The sequence below is a fragment of the Hemicordylus capensis genome, chromosome 1 (assembly GCF_027244095.1).
Source record: "Hemicordylus capensis ecotype Gifberg chromosome 1, rHemCap1.1.pri, whole genome shotgun sequence".
NCBI classification, from domain to species: domain Eukaryota; kingdom Metazoa; phylum Chordata; class Lepidosauria; order Squamata; family Cordylidae; genus Hemicordylus; species Hemicordylus capensis.
The window spans coordinates 436,212,897-436,234,441 of NC_069657.1; the positions used below are offsets into that span (position 1 = coordinate 436,212,897).

Genomic DNA, 21,545 nt, shown 5'->3' on the forward strand with positions numbered 1-21,545 from the left:
AAACCTAATTGTTTAATTAGATTGATTTTATTAAAAAATAAAAATGTTTGAAGTAACTATGCAATAAAGAAAAACCCGTCCTTTGGTAATATGCTCTCAGGATAACTGTCTGTAAAAGCATTTAAAACAATAAACAGCCATGTGATTGGAACCAAGTAGGAAAAGACAAACACAAAAAAACCACAAGCAAAACCGGATTCAACTACTGTTTAAAAAGGCCTTTGTCTGCTACCAAATAAGAGTGGGTTATATTTCCTCCCTTTTGGGGAGAAGTTGCATCTAAGGACAGCATTTTTGCTGGTTGCTATAAATTATAGTGGCCACTAGGGGCTAGCCTTGCCTAGGAGTGTCTGAGAGAATTGGCAGTGTTAAATTACTGAAGAAGAAAATTCTTTGGAGTGGGATGTACTGTGAAAACTGGCATAGTGAGGTCAAATAAATCCCATCCCATCTCTTGATGTCAGTCGTGCTCTAAAACGGTGCTCATCTTCTGTTTAATATTTATTTACTGGAGATCCTTCCAATACCTTGTAGTCGAGACAAAAATCACACATAGTTTTCACACAAGGTGCAACATAGATGTTTCTCTATGACTTACCATTACACATAAAGTAGCTCTCCTTGGAGAGCCTTGGGAAAACTGCTGTCTGGTTTCCCCCTCTGTCGAATGGCAGTGATCTATCTCAACAGATTGCTTGAAGAGGCAAGGTAAAGCATCTCATACCGTGTTTTCCCGAAAATAAGACAGTGTCTTATATTAATTCTAGCCCCCCCAAATGCACTAGGCAATTAGCGGTACATCAGAAATTACTGCTAAGTCTTACTTTCGGGGTAGGTCTTACTTTTGGGGAAACAGGGTAGTAAAAGGATCATGTAAATTGATAGTAGTAAAATTGGTCTGAGGTTTCTGTGTCATTATTATTATTATTATTATTTAATAATAATAATAATAATAATAATAATAATAATAATGATTCAATTTCTGTACCACCCTTCCAAAAATGGCTCAGGGTGCTTTACACAGAGAAATAACAAATAAATAAGATGGGTCCCTGTTAGGGGTGTGCATGGAACCGCGGAGCTATGGTCCGGCACTGGGGTGGGGGGTTCCAATACGGACGGACGGGGGCTTTACTTACCCCTCCCAACAAAGGCGCTGTATTTCGTTGAGCTATCGGGCGGCAGGATACCTCCCTGCCGCCAGCTTCAATCCCCGCTTGGCTCCTTAAGAATTAAGAATCGGGCGGCAGGATACCTCCCTGCCGCCCCCTTCAAAACCCCGCTTGGCTGGCGGCCGCCCCCTTCAAGCCCTCTGCTGCCCCCAAGCTTAAGCTGGCAAAGGGGTGGCAGGGAGTTATCCTGCCACCCGTTTTCAATGGAAGATCTGGCAAGAAGGGGGCGGCAGGGGGTTTGAAGGGGGCGGCCGCCAGCCAAGCGGGGTTTTGAAGGGGGCGGCAGGGAGGTATCCTGCCGCCCGATTCTTAATTCTTAAGGAGCCAAGCGGGGATTGAAGCGGGCGGCAAGGAGGTATCCTGCCGCCTGATAGCTCAACGAAATACGGCACCTTTGTTGGGAGGGGTAAGTAAAGCCCCCCCGTCCTTATTGGAACCCCCCACCTGTATCTTGCCGGACTGGACCGCCCCGTGTCCGGCCCGGCCCGGCCCGGAGACCTATAGAATGGCCTCCGAACTGGTCCGTGCACATCCCTAGTCCCTGTCCACAAAGGGCTCACAATCTAAAAAGAAACAGAAGATAGACACCAGCAACAGTCACTGGAGGTCCTGTGCTGGGGGTAGATAGGGCCAGTTATTCTCCCCCTGCTAAATAAAGAGAATCACCATGTTAAAAGGTGCCTCTTTGCCAAGTTAGCAGGGTCAGTACTGGGAAAATTCAGTATTTCAGTATTCCTGTTTTGTTGCTGTGCACCTATCCCAACTTATTCCACATTTGGAAGCAAGTTATGACCGAATGTTATAGGCAAGTGATGTGAGGTTTGGTGCAGGGCATGGGGGAGGAGGATGCCTGCAGAGTACATCAGTGTTATCTTCTATAGATGCTTGCCTCATGTTTAAGTACTGTAGTACAGGATCTGCAAGAACTAGATCTGTTTTCGTTTTCTCAAACTAAGTGACTGGAAGCCAGATATCCATGGTCATGCCTTAAGTAGCCCTCGCCCCCTGCTTGGCTGGCACTTCCCCCTCCTGCGGTGGAGCATAACCTTGCAACTTGAACATTCCCAAGCCCCATTAGATGCTTGCTTTTTTTACCAGCCTTCCCTGAATGTTTTCCTTGAAGCACTCTCATTTTTCTGCCGTGATCTTTTCTGCTCCTGTTTAGAACGAACTCCCATGGTGGAGGTGGTGAGCTGACTTAATCTAGAAGCTAACCCTCTGTACCACCATTCCATTGTCAACTGAAGACTTTTCTTTCATTGGGCTTTATCTGGCAGGTGCCTAATTTTTTTCTTAATAATTGGTTTCAGTTGCCTGTTTTATGTATCCTGTGTGTCCCTGTTTTCTTTAGATTTGTTTTTTGGTTTTTTTAGTTATATAAGCAGCCTTGAACTTTGCTTCTGGAATTGGAAGGGAGGCTTTTTCTTTTTTAATACACAAATAAGACTTTAGCACTAAATATGCTCACTGGAGAGAGTGCCTTATTGAAGGCAATGAGGCTCACTTCCAAGTCAACAATTGCACTTTGGGATTTTAGCTGGGAAGAATATGTTTTCTATGCCAAAGGTCTCGGGTTCAATCCTTTGATAGTGCCAGGTAGGGGTGAGAAAGACCCTTGTCTGAAACCTTCTGCCAGTCAGAGCAGACAGTGCCTGTTTAGATCAGGAGTAGGCAGATGTGAGGCTCCTGGAAGCTACTGGTTGTTTTGGGTTCTTTTTGCTAGAGCCTTTGGAGGTACCATCATAAGATAGCAGCTGGGGAGATAAAGTCAGGAGTTGGTTTCAAAATAGTCACTTCTACAGATATGTACATTGACAGAATAAGGGATGTTAACATCAATTCCCTAAATTCTAGGATACTTTTGCTGCAGGACAGGAGAGGAGAAAGAGAGGCTGCTTTGTGGTGGAAGAAACTGGTGGAAAATTAATGGGAGAGAAAGCAAAAACAACCTTGAGCACCCAGAGAGAGATTAAAAGTGCTGCAATCATGTTCCCATGTAGCTTGCCAATCCCCAGCTGCAATGAGTTGTGGCTACCTCTGGAAATCCAAAACGTGTACATTGAAGCCAACATATCTTTGTCTGTTTAGAGACTAGTAAAGACCCATTACTTTCCATAAGCGAGGACTGATATCTGGTTACTGGGCAGACCAGTTTAATTTAATGAGATGAAAAGGAAACTCCCATTATCCCCATCAACACTAGGTTGTGGCTTACTCTTTGTTGCCTACTCCTGAGCAAGACCAAACACTTGGAGAGCTACTTCATGTAAGCCTGGTTGCCCCTGAGCTGCCTAATGCAGACTCCTGGGATAGATTGAAGTGTTTTGAAATGCTTAATAACATTATTAAACATGCAATTCCAGGTAAGGGAAGTTTTAGTAAGATCTCTTCTCAAAGGAAAAAAGCATGGAGATTTCTGCAGATGCAAGAAGAGTCACTGAGCCCATTTTTAAACACAGGGTCTGTTCACACCTGCCTCTTTAATCAACAATCGCTTACTTCATTATCTTCAAGAGAGTTACTGATGACATTTAAAAAGGCAATACGGGTCTAGATGAGTGAATGGTTTGATGTGATATAAAACAACTTCATATTCGTTTGTTCAGGATGGTTAAAGATAGTTATGCTTTATTCCTTGGCTATTCATGTTCTCTCATTTTTTAAAATTCATAATTTTATTTTTTTCAAACTGTAAAAAGGAAATGCATATTTATTTATAAATGCATATTCGATTTCTATACCGCCCTTCCAAAAATGGCTCAGGGTGGTTTACACAGAGAAATAACAAATAAGATAAGATGGATCCCTGTCCCCAAAGGGCTCACAACCTAAAAAGAAACATAAGATAGACACCAGCAACAGTCACTGGAGGTACTGTGCTGGGGGTAGATAGGGCCAGTTACTCTCCCCCTGCTAAATAAAGAGAATCACCACATTAAAAGGTACCTCTTTGCCAAGTTAGCAGGGGTTATAAAATATAGCCGCTCTCTAAAATCTTATGAACAATATTACCTGTGACATATCAAACAAATGTAAAACATCAGAAGACAAATCTGTCCTTGGCCAATAAGCAGTCTCCAAACAAATCCATCATATTTCCATCTGTCTTCTTTTATCCTAATACAAATAAGAAGATGCATATCAGATCCTCTTCTGTGTTTATTGTCCTGAAGAACATGTTGAATGATTTCTTATATGATGGCTGGAGTCAGATTATGTTATGCTTAACAATGAAAAAGAAGAGAGGCATTTCGGAATGGGAGGCTAAGTGTTGACGTTTTGTTGTAATGGTTATGTTGACTACTCACTCTGGCTGACATCCTGACTAAATGTACTAGAGGAAGTCCTATTGTAATTCAGCAGTCCTGTAGCCCTGATTAGGGTCCCAGGTTCATTCTTCTTGAGGGGAAGAAATATTGTTCCAGCCTATTTGTACCTTTCCTGGTCACTTTATTTTAAATGTTCCTTCAAAATAAAAATGAATGCTATAGATTCCTTACGATATAACTTATTTAAGAACCGGTTAGACACAAACAATAACAAATGCATTTGCTAATTACAGGCTGACCTCATTATCCACAGGGGTTCTGTTCCTGCAGATTACTGCGGGTAATGAAACTGCGAATAGTGAATCATTACAGTCAATGGGATGGCAGGGGTTAGGTTCCCAGACTTTGAAAATATCACTTGAAAACCTCAAATAACTGTGAAAACAGGCTAGTGCCTACTGTACTCTGCAAGCCTTCTGCAGTCCTGTCATGCGCCCAAGTGCCAAAGTTGCCAAAATTGCACAAAAAATTGCAGGGTTGTTTTTTTTTTTTAAAAAGGCCACAAAATGGTGGCCAGAAATGACCTTGGAGGTCATTTCCAGCCATTCCAGACCTGCGGATGCATGAATTTAACCCTTTCCCCCGTGTACCCTCCTGCATATGCCGAGGTCAGAAGTCTATTACCCCACCGCAGATACATGAATCTGCAGATGGTGAACGGATAGTGAGGTTCTCCTGCATGATATTGAAAGGTGGAAATGTATGGTACAATAATGAAGAGAGGGCAACAGGAATACATGGGAAATATGAAATGTTTGTAATGCACACTTCTGATTTTTGTTATAGACTGCTATAAGCACTTGGATAATGACTCTTATCTCATACATGTGCACTCTAAAGATGTTGCATATGCTGTTGTGGCTGGGTTCAGATGCTGTCTGGCATAGGCAGGAACAGAGTAGCTCTCTTCCTCTCTTTCTTCTGGCTTCTCCTCTCCTTTTTTCTTCCTCCCTTTTCTCTCTTTTTCTCCCTATCTCACTGTTCTTCTCAGACTGTCTCCAAACTTCCACCAGCATCCTCTTTCTTCTCTCATTGGCTGCCACCCTCTGAAGTATTTTGCACATTTATTAGTTTGGTTGTGGTCCCTTTCTGGCTCCTCCCCCCGCTGAGAAGTACTATTGAGCAATTCAGTCAGAATGTCAGCCCTGACTCTGTCTAGCACTGTCAGAGAAACACCAGAGGACTACTGCTAGGTCTTCCTGCAGTAATTTACCTCTGAAATACTTATCTGTGCCAACCTCTATATTGGCTACGTTGAGGTACAGCCGGTCAATAGTTCCGTAGTCCCAGTGCCAAACTGCCAGTGTGAATGCATGCAGAATAACACATCTGTTGACTCTTTTTCAGGTTGCCATCTCTGCTTTGTCTGCGGTAATTAAGTACTTAGAACTTCTAAACGATGAATCTAATTTTGGGCAATTTGAAGTCAATACCTTTACCCTCAATCAGTACATGATACTGGATCATGCTGCTGTCAGAGCACTTAACCTTTTCCACGTAAGTAGTTGTAGTTTGGACTTGCCTACTTCTGTTAGTTTATTTCCTGTGTAGCATGTCATATTTAGGCAAGGAATGCATAAGGCTTAGGATGAGATAAGGATGAATAAATACAGAGTAAGATTTCCAGAAGTAGGCCTTGTGACATAAAAAGGATAGGGTAAGCAAATTTTAATACTGGTAATTCTATAAGAAAAAATAGCGCAGCTGCTGAGTCCGTGAAGAAAAAGGAAAGTAAGATGGCAAGCAAGCCCCAAAATAGTGACTGTCTAGACAAAGATGAGGTAAGTGACCAGAGGATCTGAGTAGTCAGCAAGTGACATAAGGCTGGCCATGACAAAAATATAAAAGGGAGAGATTAAGTCAATTCTGGAAAGATATAGGGGCAGAAAAAAGCCATAAATCTCCACCTTCTCCAAGTGGTACTATTTTAAATTTTAAGATAAATTAGGTACAAGAAGAGGAAGGGGGTGCAATGTTTAATCTTGAACAAGAATTGTTGGGAAGACTGAAAACAAAAAAAGGTGTGTCTCACCTTGAGTGAGGGCAGGTGAGTAGCAGGAAAGGAGACATATGAGTGATTAAGAATGGGAAATATTCCCAACACATGATAAAATCAACTATTACTGGGACTGTAATTAACATCCATTTTGCTGGAAATAATGTTTGCAAGAACCTAATTGGGGTGTGCTTGCAGTGATCAAACATCTGTTTATTATCTCAAATATACCCAAGATAAAGTTTAGTGCTGTTTGCAGACCTCTCTCTGTATGGTGTGTGTTCCTGGAAGAGGACTTGGGTTAAATAAAGGAAAGGGAACCAAATCTTCTAACTTGCTGAATCCGAATTGGGAATAAATATCTTTCCTTCATCTGAACCTTTGGGATAGTTGGAGTGTTGCCCCTGAACTTTCTGGCCCATCAGCATCAGGTTGTGTTATTATGATGCTGCTGCAATCCTCCTAAATTTGCATTATACAGTGGTCCCTCTACTTACGAAATTAATCTGTTCCGAATGCACATTTGTAAGTCGAAAAATTCGTAAGTCGAAAAGCGGTTTCCCATAGGAATGCATTGGGAACGGATTAATGCGTTCCGGAGCCTAGAAAAAAGACCCAGACCCCCAGTAAGGCTTGCAAACTGCACAGGAACATTTCTTTTCAAGAATAAACAGGCAGTAAACAGGCAGGCAAGTCAAGGAAACCGCATGTAAAATTCGTAAGTCGAGGAAACCCCATCTAAAAATTTGTAAGTCGAAAAAACCGCATCTAAAACCGGATCTAAAACTGCCGTTTGTAACTCGAAAAATACTTATGTCGAGTAGTTTGTAAGTCGAGGGACCACTGTATTAATACAGTCTGTAAAATACACTAAAATAAACTCTGCATTGCACAAATGCAATAGAACAAAAATTATAAAATTGCTGAAGCAGCAGCAGCAACAAAAAAATGCAGGTGAAAACTCACCACAGCAGTATAAAAAATAACAGCAGTATTTTAAAAAAACCACTTCATTCATTCATTCATTCATTCATTCATTCAGTTTCTATACCACCCTTCCAAAAATGGCTCAGCGCGGCCATTAAATATTCTTGCAGTATTGGGGTGAAAATGTAAATCTCCAAAGCAGAGATGTGTTTAATCTATTTAATCTATTCACTTCCGTTGGTAGTGAAAATCCACCAAAGAAGGAGCAAAGTATGCCACCTTGGGATACTTTAAAAAGTAATTATGTTATTTGGTTTGGAATCCTTGAACTAATTTACATACATCTCATGCAGACAAATATTGAACTCTTCTGTTTGTAAAGTAAATCTATAAGCTTATTTATTTATTTGATTTGTATACCGCCCTTCCAAAATGGCTCAGGGCAGTTTACAATTAAAACACACCACTAAAACAGTAAAGAGCTAAAACAAATTAAAAAACAATATAACAGTTAACAATTAAAAAACATTTTAAAACAACAATTAAACAATTACAGTGATTAAAACCCCCAAAATTGGGTTTTGAATTTTAAAATAAACCAGAAATTAAAACCCCCACAATTTAGGAAGCTGAGAAAGCTTGGGTGAAAAGAAGGGTTTTCAGGTGTTTTTTGAAAATTGCCAGAGATGGGGAGGATCGTATCTCAGCAGGGAGCGCATTCCACAATCTCAGGGCAGCAACTGAGAAGGCCCGTCTCTGTGTAGCCACCAAACGAATTGGCGGTAACTGGAGATGACCTCCTCAGATGACTTCAATGGGCGGTGGGGCTCATAATGAAGAAGACGCTCTCTTAGGTACCCAGGGCCTAAGCCATTTAGGGCTTTGTAAGTTATAACTAGCACTTTGTATTTTGTCTGGAAACCTATTGGCAGCCAGTGTAACTCCATCAGTAAAGGAGTAACATGGTCTCCGAGATGACACAGAGACCAACCTGGCTGCCACGTTTCGAACCAACTGAAGTTTCTGGACTACGTACAAAGGCAGTCCCATGTAGAGCGCATTACAAAAGTTGAATTCAGGAATTTGAGATAGAACATTTAAAACTGCTTGTGCTTGAATTTTTTAAAAAAATCACAAACTAATTTTACATACAGCAGGATAAAAATCAATCAATCTTTATTATGGTCTCAGAACAGCATAAGGTAAAAGGAGCATGTAACAGGTGATATTAAAAGCAGATAAAAGTGATATTGTCTATGCCTATTACCATAAAGGCCATAAGGTTACTATGAAATTACTACAAGATTAAAAACTATGAATGTCTGTAAAAAGCGATAAATGAGCTGTAAAATTGCCCAAAGTTACATGTGACCATGGAGTCACAGTAGGGCTAAAATCTGAGATGAGGTTGCAATTTGCATGCTATAAGCTATAAATTGCTGCAAAGCTAAAATCTGTAAAAGATAAACCGAGACTTGAAAAGCAGTAGGGCTGAATGATTGAAGAAGTTAGTTCTTGCTGGTGGTCAGAGTCTGGCGAATTCTGCACTCTGACACGCGGAACTTGGCAACATTGTGTGTTATAGATGGATTACAGTTTGAGAGTAAGAGGGAGACGTAGTATTGGCATGAGTGTCCTGGCATTCTGTCAAGCAGTGGGAGAATAAGGGTGTTTCATAAGGGTCTGTAGAACAGGCAGTGAAGGAGGACATGCTCAATAGTTTCAATTTGTCCTGAGCATCATGGGCACAGACGTACTGGGAAAGGGAACTTCCCATATCTTTCTTCAAGGACAGCCGAGGGAAGGGCGTCACAGCGAGGCAGGTTAAAGGCTCTACTGTGGTTAGGTACTTCTAGCTGTGTAAGGTATCCAGCAGGTGGATAAAAATCAGGAGAACAAAACATTAATCGTGTAGTTGAAAGCTGAGTGTCTGATTACGGAGTCATTTGTTTTCTGGGGAACAACCCACCCTGCTAAATAAAGCCCCCTATGATAAATTGCTGGAAAAAGGTGGGTAGGGGTGTTTGTAGCATCTGCTCTCCCCAATTTTGGTTCATTCAGTTTTATTTTATCAAATGATTTTTAATTCATCTAATCCATGAATTAATGTTGAAGCCTAATTTTGATAGTTTTGTGTTGGCACCCATCATGCACATGCAAATATATGCAGATTCCCTGGAGCCTAGTTTCCCTCATTCCTGCATAACATATTTGGTTGGCAAAGCTGGGATGAATAAAATGTGCCCAGAAACCTTTAAGACACTCTCTCTCTCTCTCTCTCTCTCTCTCTCTCTCTCTCTCTCTCTCTCTCATATATGTTTTATGTTATATCCATAGCCAGGAAGATTTTAAAAAGAAGAATGTGTTTAGAAAGTAAACCTTGTAGACACACAATATGTCTGTATCTACCTTAACATAAGGAAAGCCTGGTGATATAAAAGTCGCTTTGTGATACTAACAGGGATGTGTTAAACTAGTATTGATCTTGGAATTGGCACTTCCAAGCCCAACATTCTGCTAGAAAGCTCTAAGTGGTTTTATTTGTTCTTTAAAAGGCTGTTCTTGAGTCTTATTTTGCTGTTAGGCACTTCATTACTCACTTTTCATGAATATGGTACAGCATTGCAAATACGTATGGAGAAGAAAGACCCCCCCCTTGTCTCCCAACCCCCAACTTCCTGATCACTTTTGAAATATTTACTGTTTTTCCAAGGAGTAAATTCCAAAAATTTACTCTTTTTCCAAGGAGCTCAGAGCAGCCTCTCACTGGAAAGGATTTTGTCGTGGTGTCACCACTATTGACCTAATACAATTCCACTGACACCAATCTTTTATCCTAAATTTCACTCCTCCTATAGTAGGAGGTAATAAGGCATGGGCATGGTTTTAGTTACTGGGAAGATATAGGACCTATGTCCAGTGCATCCATGGTTTTCCAGTCAGGTGTTAAAGAAAAAGGGAAAGTAATATACCGAAGAGGTTGAAGGGATTGATTAAATGGCAGGTCTTAGTTCTATTCCCTGTTGAACCCACAGATTTCCTTTGTTTCCTGGAGCCACTGAAACCCAGGCCCCAAAATGTAGTGATCTTGTGTCTAACTTCTTCCAGTCAGCTGTTGGTTTTCAGTTGGTGGATAACTGCTGAGCACTGAAGATTCTGTGGCAGGTTTTCAGTTGCGGAAGACGAACTGCTTAGGCCTGGGCCTGTCACTCAGATTCCTGAAGGTGGCCTTGGATGGAATCCATACAGCCTGCGCCCTTTCAGCCTTCCCCAGAGGTCAGCTCCACTGTCCCTGCCCTTAGTGCTCCGGGCATCCTCAGACTCACCCAGAGGAACTGTTCAAAACAGCCCCCTCTCCTTGGAATATACAGCCAAAGTTAGCCAATCACAGTCCAGTCTTTAAACTGATTGGCCAGTACTCTCTCCTGTGGAGCTCTTCCATTGGCCTGTTCAGGATGCCTCCTAAACCCTTGCGTTTTTAACAGTATTTTCTGTGTATAGGCAGATCTAGCGCCAGCCAAGCCAAGTAAACAAGCTCTTCTCTAATTCGCAATGCATCTGCTCCACCCAGAGAACACAAATAAAATGTAATCATGTACCAACACTATCATATAGGAAACAAACTGAGGGGTGGTGGTGAATTCTCCTGCGATTGTTTATTTTTACAGCAGCCCCCATGGGGTAGGTCAGGGAGAGGGAGAGACACCCCCCCTCCACAACCAAGTCACCCAGTAAATTTTGTTACTGAACAGGGATTAGAACCCAGGTCTTCCCCATTTAAGTCTACTACAAAACATGTGTCCTTCCATTCTGCTTGTTTGTCTTCCCTCTGAGCTTTCTCATCTGCTGCTGGAAGGTTAGGCTAGAATTCTAGGCTGTCTACCTAAGCAGTACTTCATGCACGAAAATAAAAGAATATAGGGGGGGAAATACTAAAATACAACATGTATACATATTCTCTCACCACTGTTGGTCCCCTTTTTCTTCCTTCCCCCTATCTAAATGGGTTGGTGTGAGGGTGGTCATTACTGCATGAAGGATACCAGGGTTTTTACTGACTTTCTGCCATTCTGTGTGTACGTGTTTCCTCAGAGTTCTACAGAAAATGCCCAAAGTACACATTGTCTGACTGGACTGTTAAATAAGTGCAAAACACCTCAAGGACAGAGACTAGTGACCCAGTGGATCAAACAGCCCTTGGTGGACAAGAACAAAATAGAAGAAAGGTAAATAAAGAATAAGCATAATTAAAAAAAATAAATCCCACACAGCATTTAAGAGAAGCAGTTCTGTCCTATCTGTCAGTGTTAGTCATCTGATGTGTGGAATTGTCTAGCAGAGATGCTGTTCTGTTGCTGCCGTTTGGAAATATATCACAAATGGGAGGTTTGCAGCTGCATTGACATCTTGAGCATGCCTAGTTGCATACCATTTAACGTGCATGTTGCAATAATAAAAAAAGTGAATGCTGGACTGCAGTTGACAGGGGCATTGAGCCCACAATACTGCAGTGCTCTTCTTCTAAGACTGCAATGCTATACACACCGAACATAGGGGAGTTTACAGAGTAAACTGGTATAGGGTTGTGATGTAACCTCTTCCTGCCCTAGAGCAAGCAATTTGAGGCAGCCACAGAGTGGGGTGGGGGAGGTGGGTCTTGGGGCTGGTTCACACAATCAAAGTCCACGTCTGTTTACCAGGAGTCTGCGATTTCCCGCGGAGCATGTCGTGGGCTGCAGACAAGCTCCCTATCCTGGATGGGCAGCATGCCAACCAAACACTTAAGCAGGATTGGTAATCTGACAGTTGAACTCTTGTCTGTTGATCCTGGTTAATTGTCAGTTGTCACACTGCCAACTCGGAATCAGAAGGTTTTTTGTAACCCATAAGAGAACATGCTCGGTGGGAAAGCGCGCCCACTGGCAAATCCAGATTACTGATCAACGGACATGCAAGTTGATAATGTGAACCAGTCCTTACTATACAGCCTTCAAAATTGTTTGAATGTAGCCTTTAAAAAAAAAAATCTGTTTCTAATAGTTGAGTCCTGTCATCACAGTTTTGTCTCTCCCAGTGACCATGGGAGGAAGAGACAGTCACTATTTAATAATGAAAGTTGGCATTTCCTTTCAGAATCCCCAGGAAGTTTACACCCAGAAACTATAGCTACTGTATGTTTATATTATGAACATACTATAATATGTTCATTATATTATAATAGCTATAATTCACTATTATTCCTTGCCATTGTAAAGAAATGGCGTGTGTTGTTGCTTTGTTCTGAAATAAGACAGTTGCCAGACAGTGTTACTCTTTGTATTGGAGATACTTCAAGGCGAAGTGAGTAACTCTTCCAATAAAATGTTGGAGAAGCAGTGCTTAACTGTGTGTGTGTGTGTGTGTTAGGGATAGAAAACCTGATTTGTAGGACATTGTGAAGCTCCTAGATTTGCCGCTTTCGAAGGCTTCTGATATATATACATTTTAATGTATACGAACCCATACATGTGTGCAAAAATTGTGGCTTTTAAATGCAAAATATATGCAGGCAATGATTGGGAAAATATTGGGCCCCCCTCCCTGTGTATAGTTGGAAAGTAAAAACTGCAGGCTAATGCATGTGCCTTTCTTAACTTGATGGGACTCGTGTCTTCCCTGATTTTTTCTTTTAATTCTTCTGCTGGCTGGATTTGTGAATACAAAAAGATAGTATTGATAAAGCTTACCTGTGAATAATCCTTTAGTATTGGAACCCTTGTACAAAGTGTTGAAGTAGCAGCCTTAATAACTTAAGCAAGATCATCAGCACACCTGTTGTGTACAACTGCTTTGAATTCATTCTCAGAGAGAATGGGAAATGGCCTTTCTGTTCCTTAGCCAGCAAGTGAGGATGCTATATAGAGGAAGATGGCTTCAAACTCTCCGAGGAGTGAGATCGCAAAGGTGCTTTTCAGTAGCTTAACGGTGTACATTATGTTCTTGTATGTGGCTGCAATTCTAGATTCTTGTAATGACGGTGACCCTAACAGGAGGAGACTTAAGGCTAGGATTGGAAAACCTTTGGGGTGTAAGTAAGGCAACCCCCAATCTGCCTGGAAGGCACAGTGCTGTCCATTGAGGAGATAGTGGCAGAAGTTCCATTGTTTAGAGCAGGGGCAGGCAACTCCAATTTATTGTGGCTGGGGATGATGGGAATTGTAGTTTAGCAGCAGCTGGAGAGCCAGAGTTGCCTACCTCTGGTTTTTAGAGCCACCTTTTAGGGTTAAGAATTGTACCTTCTTCCTGGTAACATCCAGATTGGACTACTGCAATGCCCTCTACATGCGACTGCCCTTGAAGATGGTTCAGAACTTTCAGCTGGTCCAGAATACTGCCGCAAGAATGCTCATGGTGCAAGTCACTTCACAAGTATTACACCTATCCTGCGGCAGCTTCATTGGTTACAGGTCTGCTTCTGGGCTAGATTCAAGGTGCTGGTCTTGACATTTAAAGCTCTACACGGCTTGGAGCTGGGTTACCTGTCGGACCACATTCAACCATATGAACCTGCCAAGGCCCTCTGCTCATCATCTCAGGCCCTGCTCATGGCCCCACCACTAACTGAGATCTGGTTGGTGGGGACTAGAGACAGGGCCTTTTTGGTTGTGGCCCCTTGGCTCTGGAACACTCTCCCTGAAAAGCTTGGCCATGCTCCCCCTCTCACAGTTTTTAAAAAACCACTAAAAACACATTTTTTAAAGAGGCTTTTAAATGTTTCACATCTTGCTTATATCTGGTAGGTTCTTTAGTTTTTATCATTCTTAGTTTTTAGCTTTTTAAATAACTTTTAATTTGAAACTGTATTTCTGATTGTGGTTTTAGCTTGGATTTTAAACTTAACTTAATTTGGTTAATTTTATTAGTCTGATTTTACGTCATAACTATTTTATAAATGTTGTGAGCCATCCTAAGCAGTAGTGTCCTGGAGGGCCAGGATATACATATTTTAAATAAATTCCTTTCATGTTGGTCAGACTAGGTGTGTGCATGTGGCATTAGATTTCCTGCTGCTACTGTACGTTGCCAGCACTGTCCTGGGTGCTTGGTTTGTTCTTAAAAGTTGCATTTAGTGTTGCCTGCATACTTCCATCTTCATATGCCTTGAAATGTTGAAATGATGCTTTTTCTTTGTGGCACCAGATTCGGTATTGCATTTAGCATGATAACCGGAGCAGCAGAGCACAGTTCGGATGAGTCGTTGACCTTTTAGAAAGTAATGTTGCTTTACCATCCCAGTAGTTCAGATGACAAAAACTCTAGTTCACCTCAGGGCTGTCTGATTCACTTGTGGGTCAGCAAAAAAGTGGATACTTCAATGGCATTCGGTGTCCCTGCTGTGTTTGCTTGGCTAAGGCACTCAAGCTCTTGTTTTCAGTTCCAGAAATACCTCCAGCAGGGAGCTGGATTTACTGGTGATGTTTCGGAAGACTGATTTACAGTATATATTAATGGGCCAAAGGCAATCTGAATTTAACTGGTATTCATTTAATGGATTTAAATAATAAAAATGGACACAAGTTAATTGAACATGTTGAATAATTTGGCAGGGCTCTCTTCTTGACTTTGGTGCTCTGCTGGATGACTAATTTTTTAGTCGTTTACATTCTGAAACTATATAGTCTTTTTAGTGAACAGACACTAAAGAGAGCTGGTCTTGTGGTAGCAAGCATGAATTGACTCCTTTGCCAAGCAGGGTCTGTCCAGGTTTGCATCTGAATGGGAGACTACATGTGTGAGCACTGTAAGATACTCCCCTCAGCAGATGGGGCTGCTCTGAGAAGAGCATCTGCATGCTTGCATCTCCAAGATAAGGCTGAGAGAGACTCCTGCCTGCAACCTTGGAGAAGCTGCTGCCAGAATGTGTAGCCCATGCTGAGCTAGATGGACCAATGGTCTGCTTTGGTATAAGGCAGCTTCCTTTGTTCCTAGTATAGCTGGGCTACAAAGATCCTCAGCATGTGGAAGTATTCCCATATGTGTTGGGGGGAATGTATGTACATGTGCATATGCATATTTTTCACCCGACAACAGATCAGTGTTCCCTATAACAGGGATTCCCAGATGTTGTTGACTACAGCTCCCATCATCTCAAATTGCAGTTGCCTTTGGCTGGGGATGAAGGGAGTTGTAGTCAACATCTGGGAATCCCTGTTAAAGGGAATATTACTGCAGATCCTTCTGCATTGCATGTAACTCTGCAGGGTCCCCCAGTGTCAGGAGTGGGTTTTTGTCTTTTCTTCTTGGAGGGTGACAAGGATGGCAGCAGGAAGGGAGGGCCAGAAAAGCCCCCAGTGTGTCTGTAGAACACCATCCTCGGCCCTTTGGATCCCAGCCAGTGTTTGCTACTCTTTTGTACTATGGTCTGATATATTGCTGTGGGATGGTACTGTGCTGTCTGTTGAAAAGCAGCCCTTAAGGAGATTCAACAGGAAGTCCTGAGCTGGTGTTCCTGCTCAGCCATGGTGCTCATTGGGTGACCTGGGGCAAACCTAAGTTATCTCAAGTGGGGGTTGTAAGGCCCCAAATGGGATAGCCTCTGTGTTTCTCTATTTGTGACCTCCTTGTTCAAGCCGGCCTTCAGTTTGGACTGATCTTATTTCTCCGGAATGGTACTTTTATCATCCTCCTGTGGTGACCCATTGTGCCTCTTTGCTGTTATGTTAGAATGTTGTTTGGAATTTATTGGTGTTGATTATAGCAGGGGTGCACAACTTGGGCCCTCCCAGCTGTTGCTGGACTGCAACTCCTATAATCCTTATCCATTGGCGGCTGTGGATAATGGGAGTTGTAGTCCAGCCACCACTGGAGGGCCCAAGATGTTCCCCCACCCTGGATTATAGGGTGTTAACATAATTTCTGTATGCTGCTTTGAGGACTGTCTTATCAAAAAGCAGGCAACAGATATTTTTAAATAAACAAATCTCTATGCTGTGGATGCATAAAATGGCAGTGGAATGATTTTGTTAAAATGAAGAGTATTTTGGACTTCTGGCCTTAAGTTGCTAGTAAAACAAATAGTGGAGGGGAAGCTGTATTAACCTCTTTAGACCATGGATATTTTGGGAAATTTGAGGCAAGGGGGATCCTGTTGATATCTGGAAAGTGTTGTCCTTGGCAATTTTAAATTCAGCTGGATGAATCTGCTGCTGGCTTTGTTCTGCTTTCTATTGTTGTCAGGCAGTAGTGACATCCTAACTAAAAACGAACGAGTTCCTATTCAGAAGTGATCTTTCTCTAAAAGACCAAAGCCTTGAGTAGACAGCATGTGGGCTTACAAGAAGACTTTGTGTGGGAAGATCTGTGAATGTCTCTTGAAGCCTAGAGGGGGGAAAATAACTATCGACTTTGGTTAAAGAAATCTGGCTTTCACCCTGGGTTTGGGACTGAAACTACCTTGGTTGCCCTGGCGGATTACCTATGCCGGGAACTAGAGGGGTGGGGAGTTCTGCTGGTTCTCTGTTGGTTCTGCTGGACCTCTCAGTGACATTCGATACCATTGACCATTGCATCCTTTTGGACTGCCTCTCCAGTATAGGGATTGGGGGGTAGTGCCTTGGAATGGTTCCTGTCCTTTCCAGAAGGCGGTGTTGGGGGGCTTCTGCTTGACTCCTTGGCCTCTGAGGTTCCACAAGGCTCACTGTTGTCCCCCATGCTGTTTAGCATCTACATGAAACTACTGGGAGAGGTCAACAGGCGGTTTGACTGAAGTGTCATTAATATGCAGATGACACTCGACTCCACCTTTCCCTGACATCGGATCCCAGGAAGCAGTGGATGTACTGAACCCTGGGGGCTGGAGTCTGTGATGGGCTGGATGTGGACTAGGAAACTGAGGTTGAATCCAGACAAGACATAGGTGCTGCTGGTCAGTAGAAAAGCCAGTCAGGATAGGGTGATTTGATGAGAATGGCTCACGGTTCTTTACTGGAATTTTCACTAACTTTTTAAAAATGTAATTCAGCTTGTCCTTGTGTGATGACTTTGTATTTTTAGTGTATTTTGTAATCCACCTTGAAGGTCTTACGATGGTTTTAAGATATACTTTAATAAATGCAAATGAAGCATGTCTGGCTTTTACCACTGCAGCTGGGGGCTCACATGACAGGGTGCACCTCTGTACCAAAACAAAAACAAAAAAACAACCACTCTTAAAAAAACTACTAGATGTCATGGATAAGGCATCTAAACTAAACTAGCCTTCTCTTCATTTATTTTCTTTGGATAGGAATTTTCTTTTTTGGGGAGAGAATTGTATTCTATGAGCCCTCACCTGTTGTCTGAAGTGGTACAGTCCAGACGTATCTTTACTACATCAGCTGTTGTAAGAAGGAAGTCTCAGTTACTGTTGAGACAAATACAAGCTGAGTTTTTGTGTGCAATAGGACCCCCCCCCCGAAAACTAGGGTCAAGGCACCATTTTAGTTGGTGGGGGAGTGCTGTAGCGGAAGGGAGAATTGGTGGATTTCAGGTCTGGGGGGTGGCTAACGTGTGAGTGCAAAGTCTGCTCACACACGTTTTGGGTCCAGTTCTCTGTTTCATGGGACACATTCAGTCTTTTATTGTGCTAGCCTGCTTGTGGAAATGCAAAAGCAAAGCTTTGCTTGAGGCAAAAACTGTTGGCAGAAAACATACATCTTTTTAAATATTTGTATGTTAGGTTGTATGCATAAGCTGGCAGAACAGCCTTTTTGAGACAGGAGGAAAAAGGCATTCCATTGCATTTGAGCTTCATTAGAAAGCAACAGGCATATTGCATTATAACAGAACTGCCCCCGATTATTTTCATCCTGAAAACCATAGTGGGATGCTAATAATTAGGCAGCTCAACTATGTGGTACCCAATCCAAAGTTAAGGAGTGTAAACAGGCACCTGTGTATCCACTTGCCAGTACATCAGTGGTGATTATCTCCAGCCCTCTGGTGAGCAGGATGCACAACATCGCACAGATCTCCTCCCCAGAGGTCTCATTTCCACTGCTATATTTGAAAAAGTAAGAAACAGCAGGAACCCTTCCTGAGCTATAGGAGAGGGCTCCCACTGCTTCTTACCATCTGTGTATCCCAGTGCAAAGGACAGAAGTCCGGCTTCTCTCCTAAGCCCTCTGCCTCTGCGCCAGAAAATGATCTGGGGGAATTGGTGGCTATCACAAAAAATGGCTGGCTAGTAAGCTAAACCTAAATTTGTGGATATCTGAGTGTAAATCCACTGGAGTTATTTGGGGCTGCCAAGTAGTATCTTGGTGTTCCCGACAGCAGCAAGTTTCAGGATGAAAATGCAACATCTAAATGGCATTTATCCACCCACTCCCAACCACTAAGCACACTGACTTAAAATGGATCTGAGACAGAAATGATTCCACCTGATGTGTCTTGCAAGTAAATCAGTGGCAGGCCAGTTGTGTAATTTTTCCATCACCCCCTGTTTATTTTGCTAAAATTGCTGCCCAGTTGAAGCTTAGATCGAACAAAAAACGTATTATTTTCACCTGTCATAGATGCATAAAGCGCATTGCAGCAGTGCAATCTGGGTGCATTTATCTTTATGACATTATTTTCTGTGACTGTGTTTCTTCAGTGTTTTGACATTTCCTCCACCTCACAAACATTAAGCAGCAGCTCTACAGGGGAGGTTAGAGTGATATTCTACATGCTGTTAGAGGGAGATGTAGTCTACACACACCCATGCGGGTATTGTAAGAAAGCATCCATTTATTTTTATTTTAAAAAGAAAATCCCACCTCTCCTTCCCCAAAAGTCAAAGCAACTAGCAAAATGTATGATTGAAAGATATATCTTGGTTTTTGAAAAAGCTTATAAAATTATAAAATGCAAAGGATTTTAAAAACTCCAATAAAATGAACATTGGGAACAGACAGCAGCAGATTCATTACACAACATTACACAATCAATTCAGGGAAGAACTAAAAACATCTTCAATACCTGCCAGAAGGCTGACAGAGGGAACCTACCTAATTGACCCAAAGCTAGGGAGTTGTGAAGAAATTCCCTCCAAAGTTGTCCACCAGCACATGGGAGGGGAGTATTTTGAAACACCATGGTATTAACTATATCAAATGTCTTCCCCTTCAGAAACAGTACAGGGTTATCTGGCTGGTGAGGGAGCAACAGTTGCAGCATTTCCTTCTGTGAAGATTATTAGGTAGTTTTCCATCTTAGATGTCGAAGGCATTATTCAAGTTGAAAAATCTCCTGCTCTTTCCTGCTTTTTGCTGAAGCCCTCTTCCTCCCACTCTCCTGTGAGTTTCATTAGCTCCACCCACCTGCTTCTCTTAACTGTCTGAGATCACAAACATTCTGTCCCATTGACTAACATGGGGGCAGTTTTGGGGTTGGTTTTTTGCCCCCTTAGATTTCCCCCCTTAAGATTTTTGTGAAACACGAATCTGTGGGTCACCCTAAGTCTGTCCCAGTTGCCTTCAGGCACTCTGGTTCTCCATCCATAAGGATCATAACATTTCCAGCTCTTTGGGGTATAATATATAGATGTGAAATATAATTCACATTGTGGTCTGGCACTTGATGATGATTGGAATACTTGCTTTCTTGCTCCAACTTGGCATCCTTTAGAGAAGTCATTGTGTTGTTTTTCCCACCGTAAGCAGTTCTAGCCATGCTTGTCAGCCCATATTGGCTCTGATCGAATGCAGAAGCACAGCTGGGGTCTAAGCAATGTTTCGTGACAGCAAATTGACTTGGCCGATTTATAAACTGCTGCTGTGGAAGTTGCCGTTCTGGTAAAGAGTTCTTCCATGCTGCTGAACTACTTCTTCTTCTTCTTTTTTTAAATGGTGTATTTGCCTTTTTACAAGCAATTAGAACGGATTGTACGTTGTAAGCACAGATAATTGGTTTTCAATAGTTATCCCCCAAAACAAGATGTAATAGACATGTCGGTATTAGAAGTGCCAAGTCAAGGTTTCAAGTCCTTTTAGATTCCCTTCTTCCTTTAACAGGTAGATTGGAGTTGGAGTGTGCCAGCTTTTTCAGCCACAGGTCAGCTTGGGATATAATGAGCTAGGGTCAAAATAGAGCCCCTGGGATTTTTAGGGTGGAGAGTTAATGAAATTGTAGCTGAAACTATCAGCTTAACTACTTCTGCTCGTTATATGTGATGTGGTCTTTCTGCCAAAACTGGCTGGAAATACTGTAAAACATTGTGTGATATGCCCAGTTAAGGAACACACTTCATAGAGCTTTGCAGGCAAAAATGGATGACATTAGTGTGGTGAGTATAGTCCTGCCCGCTTTTGTTGTGAAACTCCACCCTGGTGTGATGCAGAAGCATCATGTTGGGATGAACCACAGCTGGGCCATTGTCTGCAGTTGAGCCTGATTTTCTAGATTTCTACTCCTCACCTCCCATAATCCTAAATGGTTTACATTGCTTTGATGGTGGGACTAAGGGACATCTTCAACTTTTGATCAAGAGCCAGCGATCTACATCTAATTCAAATATTAAATTTCCACATAATTATTTTAAATTAACACACCTTTGAACAAACTCAGTTTTTGAGTTGCTGGGTTTTGAATTCTTCTCTGCCTCCCTCCCACCAAAACGATGAGGTCTAGTAATTTGGCAATGTCCCAGGAGAATGTTAAGTTTGTAGCACAAGTCTGTGTACTGAGTGTGCGTGCATGCGTGCGCGCACACACACACGCGCGCAAAAGCATTGGAGACACATTTCCTAGAACAGAAGAAATAAACACTTTTTTCATAGCTTTGAAGTGCAAAATGCGGGGAGCCTTGATTTTTCCAAAGAGAGGATTGCACCTCTGCTCTCTTCATATCCCCATGACTCTGAAGTCTGTCAAGGGAAATGGGTGACTGTGAACTGAAGCCATGCTTTTTAGCAGAGCAGGATAGGGCTGCAGGGCAGCATTCAATCAGTTTGATTCAACTGAATTGATCAATGCACATTCTTATATTCAGTTATTTAATGTCGAACTGATTTAGATTGGAAGCAGACCTCCACTGCCCTTCCTGCTACAAAAAGGTAATACTTATGAACATTTGGGCAGTTTGGAACAGTATGGGGAAACGAGTGTGGAGCCAACTTGCTT

At 42.2% G+C, this 21,545-nt stretch overlaps 1 protein-coding gene across 4 annotated transcripts in view; it reads left to right on the forward strand.

Moving 5' to 3' along the window:
• Nucleotides 1-21,545, forward strand: part of MSH2 (mutS homolog 2) — an 88,375-nt gene that overhangs the window by 15,497 nt on the left and 51,333 nt on the right. For 3 of the 4 annotated variants that reach the window (XM_053243687.1, XM_053243696.1, XM_053243677.1), the window contains exons 5-6: nucleotides 5,849-5,998; nucleotides 11,517-11,650. In XM_053243687.1, the coding sequence (XP_053099662.1) occupies nucleotides 5,849-5,998; nucleotides 11,517-11,650 (284 nt within the window). Of the gene's footprint in view, nucleotides 1-5,848; nucleotides 5,999-10,567; nucleotides 10,701-11,516; nucleotides 11,651-21,545 lie in introns of those variants that run through there. The other variant, XM_053243706.1, reaches the window with a different exon arrangement.